This window comes from Seriola dumerili, unplaced genomic scaffold (genome assembly GCF_002260705.1).
Source record: "Seriola dumerili isolate Sdu_G_001 unplaced genomic scaffold, Sdu_1.0 BDQW01000138.1, whole genome shotgun sequence".
Classification (NCBI taxonomy): Eukaryota; Metazoa; Chordata; class Actinopteri; order Carangiformes; family Carangidae; genus Seriola; species Seriola dumerili.
This window is the reverse complement of record NW_019174393.1, coordinates 6,138,799-6,148,553: the sequence shown is the minus strand read 5'-3', so window position 1 is coordinate 6,148,553 and position 9,755 is coordinate 6,138,799. Positions and strand designations below refer to the sequence as shown.

Sequence of the window (9,755 nt, the reverse complement as noted above, 5' to 3'; positions counted from 1 at the left end):
TCCACAATATTTTTGTACGTTCCATACATCAAAAAGAGCAGGAAGGTTCGGGGTTTTCCAGGTTTAATCGCCCTTCACTCGCTCACTCTGTTGTTGCACGTACTTTCTTTCTCTTTCTCTTTTATCTGATATCTCCCCTGCAGAGCTGCCAAAACTGCCCCCCCCACACACACACACACACACACACACACACACACACACTCACTTTATCAGTAATGTGCATGTCCACAGTTGTGTGTGTGGTGCAGATGTGTGCAATCTTGCTTTCTTGCAAATATCCCGCTCGCTCCATTGCCACTGCAGCTGCTGCACACCCAGGAGGAAAATCCTGCAGGAGTAATGGGAACAGAAGATGACTTCCTTCACCACTACTGTGTGGTGAAAAATACTACTGTGTGGTGTTTGTGAATCATCTCCACTCACTGGCTCCCACCTGGTGTCACTGGTTAAAGTGGTACTCTACTTTTCAAAAATCTGTCTTTGGAGTATCAAATGCTCAACACATGTTGACTTGAGGGGCGGCTGTAAAGAGGTGGTTGTTTTGTGTTTCAGTGCGTCTGGCAGCTGTGAGCACCTTTAATTCTTGTTGGTTGCATGGATTCCTATTGTGACCAGTTTTTATATGGAAAAAAGGTTTTTTTTTAAAATTCACACACAAACACAAACACTTCTCAAACCACTTCTGTTGCACAATATGTCAACACCAGCCTTGTGCTCTTCCATTGGCCAGAACCATTCTTCTGGAGCTTACTCATTGGCTGGCCTGGTGAACCAACAACTGACTCATTAATTTGGCTTAGTTGCTATTTAACTGACTGATCGACTCCTGGGTACCTCACTAACCTCACTAAGACAATTATGAAAACATTGCATCTTAAAATAACTCAACCAAATTAAACTTACAACCAACTTAATTTGCCACTGGGAAAAAAGAGAATGAAGTCTCCTCCCACAAATTGTAATAACTAAATGTCAAATAAAGTAAAGAACCCTTTTCTGATATTAAAGGCCCCATCTTGTATAAAGTGAGACAAAGCAGATCTAGGTTCTATATTAATACTGTGAAAGTATCAAAGTGCAACAAAACACTCACTGCACTCGCACGCACTGTCCAGCCTTGCAGGATTTGGTTTCTATGAGTGTTTACCTGAAATCTGCTGGATTTTATTTGATCGATCAGAAAACAGTCAGCCGATCAGAGAGACTCAGAGTCTCCTCTCTTCTGATTGGCTCTCTGACCTGTTGTTGCTAGAGGTCCTGAGAGAAGCCTGGGAGAGGAAATGTAAAACTATTAAGATTGTTTTTGGTACTAAAATTCACAAATATATTTTCTTATGGATGTCAAAAACCTCAAATAAAACACAGGAAAAGTGTAACATATGGGACCATTAATGCATATTGACTCTAATAGTCCCATATGATCTCATACAAACATGAATATTACACTGCACTAGGTCAGTAATACTTTGGCTAGTAGAAATTTCATCCCACTGCTATGTGACTACTAGAACAGGAATGTGGGAGTAATGTGAAAAGTCACAGCTTCCATGTGAAGACCTCTGTATAAAGTTCAACCTATATGATTTGAAGAAAAATGAAATTCTCAACTGTATCATACCACATCTTGTGCAGCTGTGCGTTCATTTACATGTGTAAAAAGAAAAACAGAAATGGCCTGGTCCATCTGTGGCAAACTGAAACACTCCACTGTTTCATAAGAAAAGCAAAGTGGTGTGTAACTGCAGGCGAAACTGTGACTATGAATGTGTGCGGTAAAGAGGTGATGGTTTGGACATGTATGAACATGACTCACTAGTTATGAGAGGACAGTCTGACTGATGCTAAATTTCACAGATTTTCTACAGAATTTAAGAAAATCCAGTAAGTAAACCTTTAATTTTACTGTCTCTCCCTATATTAAATCACTGTGCACATCATTGTATATTATGTAACATCACCGAACCTGCAACCTGCTGGAAATAAACATGCACATTTGAACAAAAAGTAATCATTATCTGATTATGATAAAAAAAATGTTCAACCTCGCAATAACATCATAGTAACATAAATTCATAAAATGAACGCCTTGTTTTACATTATTTCCCACACTGCTTCACTCTGCATGTTAAACCGTCCCTTAGGAAAAACCACCGTGTGTACGGGACACAAATAAACAACATATGTGAAGTAGCAGTGAAAACTCACACTACACACCATCATGTCCGTTTAGTCAGGAGACAGACGTATACACACACGTTTACATTTTGTGTGCAGTTTGTTGCACCTTTAGGTCAGTGCTTGAGCCAATCAGTGTGGTGCTGGTCTGTTTGATTGCATCATGATTGGAGCACTCAGCGGGTCATCACGACTGTGTCTGCAACAAACAAAGCTCAGCAGCCTGTACTTTTCCACTGATTTCAATGAGCACGTAGGGGCCGGCGTCTGACAAGAAACCTGGCAAAAATGTTTTGTTAAACCGAGGGTCACACAAGATGTGCTTTTTTTTCCTGTTGATTGACTCTTTCCCTTTCATGTGAATGAACACCCACAGACGTGCTCACCTGCACACACACACACACACACACACACGCACGCACACAATGACAGAGAGAGAGAGCAAGAAGAACCAGTGACTGAGGTGATATACTGAAGGAAGGTAATGTTAACAGTCTTGCTCTCTTTTCCTGACCCCGTTGTCCCTGTAAATGTGGCATAAAACTTTAACGCAAACTCGATTTTTTAAAAAACATAATTTGTCATTTTTATCTACAACAATATCAATTCAACGTAAGGCAACTTAAGTTCATAACACAATGCAAAGGTGCTTTACAAAGCACATTAAAAACAAACAGCAGAAAATATTATGATAAAAATGAAAAGAATGGAAACCGAAATGTAAAAATGAAAAAAAAAATAGAAAATAAAGTTGTAAGCTCAAATTGGGTAATGACCAGTGCTCCGGGTTCAGGGAAAAGGCTTTTAAAGGTAGTCAAAGCTGAGTCTTCTTCTGTCTTCTGAGCTCGGAGGTGTGTGGTATGGTATGCTGCTTCTCTGTGTTTAGTTTGGACAGTGGGAACAGTTAGCAGAGCGATAGGCAACCTGGTGATCCAATCGACTGGATCGGCAATCAGAGATGCGTGTTATTCCATGTGTGTTGTTCCATCAAAAGGACTGGATTTTTAGATATGGCAAACTAAACTGTATAGGCCTACAGTAAACTACACTATCGCTTAGATGTGTTATGGAGTAGAATTTTCACACGGCACAATTACCGCTATTAATCATAGTTACTAGCTACTCGTAAAGTAGTGTATCCTGTTTGTAGTTGCGAATAAAGAATCCAACCTCTTCAACCAAGATTATGTGATATTTTATTTGTTTTGTTTGTTGTTTTTTGCTTTTGTTTCCTTTTCTTTTTTCCCCACTGCTAACCGTATTTCCGACAGCCTGTGAAGGCAGCGCGGTTTCATGCTGTGTACCTCTGTTTATTTTCAGAGCGGTGACGTGAACGCTGCACTCCTCCTATATGAGGCTCGTCAGACGGAGGCAGGCCCGGGGATTGGTTGCTGTTGTTGCTGTAGCAGCTTGTGTCGACGCCGTGGGGAGGGAGGGGGCGCTATAAAAGCCCGCTCCCCCAGTCCGGGAGCTTCACTCTGACGGAGGAAAGTGAGCAGGGAGGGTTGGTCAACGTGGCACGAAGGGACCCCCCCCAACCCCCTGTATTTACCAACAACAGGCGCCTGTTTCCCAACACTGTACCGTCCTAGCGCACGGACTCTCTCTGAAAAAAGCTTCCCTCTACCTCGACTAATAAATGCCAAGAGAAACAAGACAAGCGCCAACAGATAAGGATCGCTGCTCAGAAGTGGAGAGAAAGACGAACAGTCGGACAAACACGTAGAGAAAAAAAAACAACCCAACAAAAGCGCACGGATCGTCGCCGTTGCCTTTCTCAATGCATACCCTTTGTGCCCGGGGAACGATGAAACCAGAGATCAACGCCGCCGTCGGATTTCTGTCGAGATTTCTGAGGGTAAAAGGACACGTAAACGATCGACAGGTCCAAACATTCAGCCAAAGCTTACAGGACATTTTGGCAGGTAAGGAAACCAGAAAATTCTCCATTAGCTCTCACACAACACCACTCTATGATACATTACACTCCCACATGTTAAGTCTGGGGTTTTGTTTGATGAGTAACTGCTAAAATTCGGCTCGTAATGTGTTTGAGAATGAGTCAGAAGAAGCCTTTCTTTGTTCTCCTAAGTATCACTATCAGCGCTACCACCGCGCACCACTGTTTGCGCACGTCGGAGAGGGGGGGAAAAAACGACTAAGTATAAACACACTGGCTGATCGAAGACGATCGGTCGACAATTACATTGATACAATCTGATTTCTGAAACAAAGAAACAGTATTTGGTGAAAGATTAATTTGTTGCTTTGTTTGGAGGAAGAAAATGAGTAGGAGTGGGGGTGGAAAGAGACGCTTGGCTCAAACAAGGAAGTGCACCTCGGTCGATAGAGCTCTCAAAGAATGGAGCAAAACAGCCCCCAGTGAGTTGGTAGAGGCTGCTCAATTACGTAATGCGTAAGACGAAATAGGTTTATAATGAAAACATGTCCAATCACAGACCAAACGTTAACATTAAAACTAAAAACATGTCGTTTATTTTATTTTAAACACAAAACCTCCATTGAAAACATCGTATTTTGCAACTTTTGTGCGTTTCAATGATGAGTTTTTCATCTTGTTGCACACAATTCGATGTTCCTTTCTGGTATTTATGTGGTTAACAGGTGAATTTCACTTTTTACCACATGATCCATTCATTAAAATGGCTCACAAACAATACACCGACTGGCAACAATGAACGGAAGTCGAATCAAATCAGTTTATTTTTTCTCCGTTTATTTCCCAGGAAATCGAGCTGTAGTTTCACCCCCAGGTTCAATTTTGAATTTAAGCGAGTATTATGGGAGTTTTTACAGATTAGTGCTGCTTGGAGGATTGTCTCTCATTTCCTGCTGTAAACACATTCCAGTCTCAGGGCTCTAAAGCTGCCATACATCTGCCTCGCACCATCTACAGCAGCAGATGACCTACATTTCCTACACAAGGGCCTCACTTATTCAAAAACACGTCTCAGTTTGCTGGTATTTTGTTTTTCAGTAAAGTGTCTAATGCATAAGGGAAGTACATAAATACGACCATTGGCATAGACAAAAGAACAGCAAAAATTGCATAAGTTTTAGAGCATAATACAAACATTTATATAATAAGAATATAAATGTTTTTTTTTACAAAAGCCTATAAGAACAATAGAGCTTTACAAGGAGCCTAAAACTCGCCATTTGGTGCTACAGTCAAACTGCAGTTAATTGTTGGCGTCTTGCTAAATGCCTGAGCTAAATGATTTATCATTGTGTTGTTTTTCTTTTGTTGTTGAGAAACTGGTGTTTTAAATCAAGAGTTACATTTAGTAAAAGAAAAAAACATTTGTGAGCGCTGAATCTCGACGGTGGTGTTTGTAAACAGACAAAAGTTGGGAGCTGAATGGAGTCGGGTGGGAGGCCTGCCTGTGGGGGGAGGGGATGTTTTGGTGAGCGCCTATAGGAGGACATTAAAGACGGAGGCAGCGCAGCGTAATCAGGCAGGAAATGCAGGGGAAATCCACTGAAACACAGTTAACACACCCTGTATTTAGTGGATATAAACATGAATTATATTAAAATGCTACAAATTATAAGATTTAATCTGCCATCCCTCAGATTGACTTCTTGAACGACTGTTGTTAAAAACAAAATACTGTATAGCTGATTATAATCTAATTAAATGAAGAACGGTGTCTTCCACGAAGTCCATTTTGAGCACGAGGCAAATGTGTGAAAACAAAAGTGAGTGTGTGGTTGTAGCCTGTGGGGCTCGCTGCTACTAAACTAGGCCAGCCAGAGCTCTTTTGTGCTTGGAAACATCACAATCACCCACTATTGTGTCTGCGCGTTGAAAAGCTGGGTGCCCAGCTCCTCGTGTTTGTGCTGAGCGAAGGGAAGCGGGGAAATTAGTCCCAGTGACCAGACTAAAACCGTGATAGTTGTGTAATTGTACTGAGCAGCGTTTCAGTTCTTCTTGTGATTTACTATCCCAGCAAACGGACTTCGAATGGAAAATATCCAACGACCCAGAAGCTGGGCCAAAATCAGCTTGCTTGATGTATTTCTAGAGTTCGAGGTCAGCTCCAGTGAATAAACAACCCACTTTCGTTAAACTCTTTAGGGTTAAGCGCACACTTGTCTGCTTACTTTTCCGTTTCCCATATCCTGCCCCCCCCCCCTTCCCTGTGCCCTGGATTTTAAGAATAGGCCCCGCTGAGCTGATCCTTTCCCAGCTGCTCCAGGGTTTGTAGGTAGCTGCCTTTTGTGGCTCAGTCCGAGGCTGAAAGATCATCCAGCCCCTTGTGCTCTTTCACGAGTGCCAGCCCCTCCATTAGCTCAGCAGTATACAGCCTTCTGTGATAAGACACGGCAGGAGGGGGCACGGGGGGTTATTATCCTGTAGATGCATACAGGTGGCCTCCGGGCCCTGGCTTGAATGCTGGCCTACTTCACTTCACCCTGTCTTTCATCGTCTACAATGCAGTTACCATCAATGGGAATTCAATATGGATGAGCCCTGTCGGGGTAAATGAGGGGTAGGTGTGCTCCTTAAAGCGGGGAGGTCGATTAAATGAAAAGGTCAGAACAAAAGATCGAAAATATCCTATGAAAAAGATTGGAAAGTGTTCTTCTGCGCCAAAAGTGAACTTGCAGGGAAGGAATGAGCCATATTTCACTTCCTCGTACAGTCCGAATCCGACAGTCAACAGTTTAATTTTCCGCTCATCATCTTAACCACTAAAATGCCTGAAGCGTACTCTGAGTGGCGTCACTGTGAATCACTAGTTTCACTGCACTTCCAAAACTTCCACACAGTTGAGGGGAGAAAAAAAAAAAAAGAGCCCCTCTCCCTTTAAGAGGCGGAGCCATGTGTCTCAGATGGCTGGCCGGCCTTCAACACTTGTGGTGTTTTTGTTCAGCCAGTCGTGGGAGACTTTGTGACACTGACGGCAGCCAGGGGAGGGATTGTGCAATTCAGCGGCCTTCTTTTTTGTCACGTAGGCCGCGGGAGCCGCTGGCCGCCTGTTTATGGCTGCTTATCAGGCCTGTAACAGGTGGTGGTGTTTTTCTTTCCTTTCTTTTGCAACCACACACAACTACGCCCTGTACTTCAGTGTAAATAAGTCCACTTGGTTGATTTTGATAAGCTATAGGCTCAATCTGCCTTTGGTTAAACATCCAGAGGGAACAGCCTCTTATTACAAAGTAAATGGCTTATAAAGATTTTGTTTATGAGACAAAAGATTTCTCAATATCCATAAATCAGTAGAAAGTTAGAGTTAATACTTTTTGCATAATGATGTAGTTGATGATTTTATTTTGACAAGTCTGAGCCCATCTAGTTTTACGACTACTGAAATCACCCTCTGGCAAAAACAACGTGAGATTAAGATCTACTTCTCTTAATCATTAAGCCTGTACTCTTGTTTAATATTTGGGAACAACCCAAAAGTACACACAGTCAAACCTCAGGCAGTCATGTTTTATCTGAGATTAAATTTATCTAACCCTTTTTGATAAATTCAAAAATGATTTTAAAATAATATAATTCAGGTTCTATCCCAGGGTTCACAGTTTTTCTTTACTTTTATGATGTTCCCGTTTTGCATGAACAGTTTTTTACAGCCACATTATGCTTATTAAAACACGTGGACTTATCTAACACAAAGCACAGCCTGTCTGCTTTTGTGTTTTTGACCTTTGGTCAACTCAAGTTAACTACAGATCTCTCCTGCGCAGCCACAAATGACGTCTGTAGTCACATACAGCAACGTAATGAATATTTTCTTCATGGCCCCTCTTCTCTGGGCCTTTATCAGCGCCTGTGACATGTTCTTGCTCCCACACTACGTGTCAGAGCAAACAGTCTGATGATTATCTCTCAAAGCTAAACTTTCTCTCCCCTCTCTCTCTCTCTCTCTCTCTCTCCCTCTCTCTCTCTCTTCTGTGTTTCCTGCAGAGCAATATAAGCACCACTGGTTCCCAGACAGGCCCTGCAAGGGTTCAGGTTACCGCTGCATCCGCATTAACCACAAGATGGACCCACTGGTGTGGCAGGCAGGCCAGCGCATCGGCCTGACCATCCAGCAACTCTACCTGCTGCTGCCCAGTGAGCTCACACTCTGGGTGGACCCTTTCGAGGTGTCCTACCGCATCGGCGAGGACGGCTCCATCTGCGTCCTGTACGAGTCCCAGCCCGGCCCCGTAGGAATGCCGATGGCCGCCACCGCCAGCTCCCCCTCAGGAAACAGCGGGTCGGTGAGCCCCATGGTGGACAGTCACATCAGCTGCAAGGAGGAACTGATGGTGCTGGGCAGAACCAGTCCCTCCAAAGCCTACAATATGATGACTGTGTCCAGTTAAAGAGGCACACCGTCACCCCGGCCTACTTTTGTTCAGGGTCACGCCATGCTTGGTCAGATCATGTGACCAGATCAGGGTGAGCCTTTTTAAAGCTAAGAATATGAAATGAAATAGTGAAAGAAGAGAAAAGAAAAAGAAAAAAAAAACAGAGGATGTGGCCTATCGTCCAGGTGATGGAAACCTTGTAGGTTTGATATTTTTTACCCTCTCTCCCCATTGTCATCTGTTCTGTTGTGTCATTGGATCAGCTGGGCACTCCGTTTTTTTAGGAGAGGCATTTGTGGAAATGGAACTGTTGGGGCAGCTAAACCAACCATCCAAACAGGAACCCCCATGGAGACTGGCTCCTCCCCCCCCTCGACTGTAAACAACATGGTGATCAGCTCCATCTCTGAAGGGGCTATCATTGACTTTGCACTTTTCTTACTTGTGGTAACTATGGGTACATGTTCAACACACCACCGCAAAAACACCAAAACCTAAATTGTAAGGATTTTTTTTTTTTTACCGGGAACTACCCCTTCAAATTCCAGAGGTTTTTCAATTTGCTGTTTTTCATTTGTTTTGTTTCCTGGCTGGAGAGGAAGTCGAGGTTCAGACTGTGCCTTTCACATTCCGAGCTCAAGTTAAAGAAACGCCCAATAAGAGCATCTCTATTTTCTATAAAAACACCTTTTTGGACCACAGGGAATGAGTTTTCTTTATCTTGTAGCTGGAGAAAGGCGTTCAGTCTGAACTTCTCCTCCTCCCCCTTCTACCATCATCACGAGCTTCAGAAAACCTTCATCTCAACCTCGTCTCGGCCCGTATGTAAGTGCTAGTGGAATGTGTTGTGACACCTGTTACCTATGGATACCAGTGTGTCCCGTTGCACTGTCGCCCTCCCATCACCTATGTATGTGTAGCTTTCTGGGGGAGGGCCAGGGACCCGTCTCCTTCCCCCCTCCCCCTAGTTAATGAATGTTGTTGAAATTCACAATCAAGTTCCTGTGTTGTTAATTTTTGCCCCCTTTTCCCCCACCACTTTGTCATCTCCTACATCACCAAAATTCAAAGTGTAGCAAAAAAGGGGGGGCCTATTTTACCCAAATTTTGGTCACGTGGCCCTGTTAGAATTGACATTGAATGCACTTTGACGTGAGATTGTGTGGGATGTGTACTTTTTAGAGAAAATCGCCTGCATTCCATCCATTCGAATGTCATGTTTTCACACCGCTTTTACTACCCTGCCCATT

General features: G+C 43.2%; 1 protein-coding gene across 1 annotated transcript; it reads left to right on the top strand.

The window, feature by feature from the left end:
- Positions 1-3,635: 3,635 nt before the first annotated feature.
- btg1 (BTG anti-proliferation factor 1) lies at positions 3,636-8,666 on the top strand. Its single transcript, XM_022749787.1, has 2 exons — positions 3,636-4,100; positions 8,117-8,666. The coding sequence occupies exons 1-2, from the start codon at positions 3,956-3,958 to the stop codon at positions 8,518-8,520; spliced, it is 549 nt and encodes a 182-aa protein (XP_022605508.1). The 5' UTR covers positions 3,636-3,955; the 3' UTR covers positions 8,521-8,666.
- Positions 8,667-9,755: the final 1,089 nt, after the last annotated feature.

Bases quoted from the DNA above. Each gene is read 5' to 3' on its own strand.
- btg1 (XM_022749787.1), top strand. From the start codon at position 3,956: ATGCATACCCTTTGTGCCCGGGGAACGATGAAACCAGAGATCAACGCC. The intron at 4,101-8,116 runs GTAAGGAAACCA...TGTTTCCTGCAG, and splicing joins CTTACAGGACATTTTGGCAG to AGCAATATAAGCACCACTGG.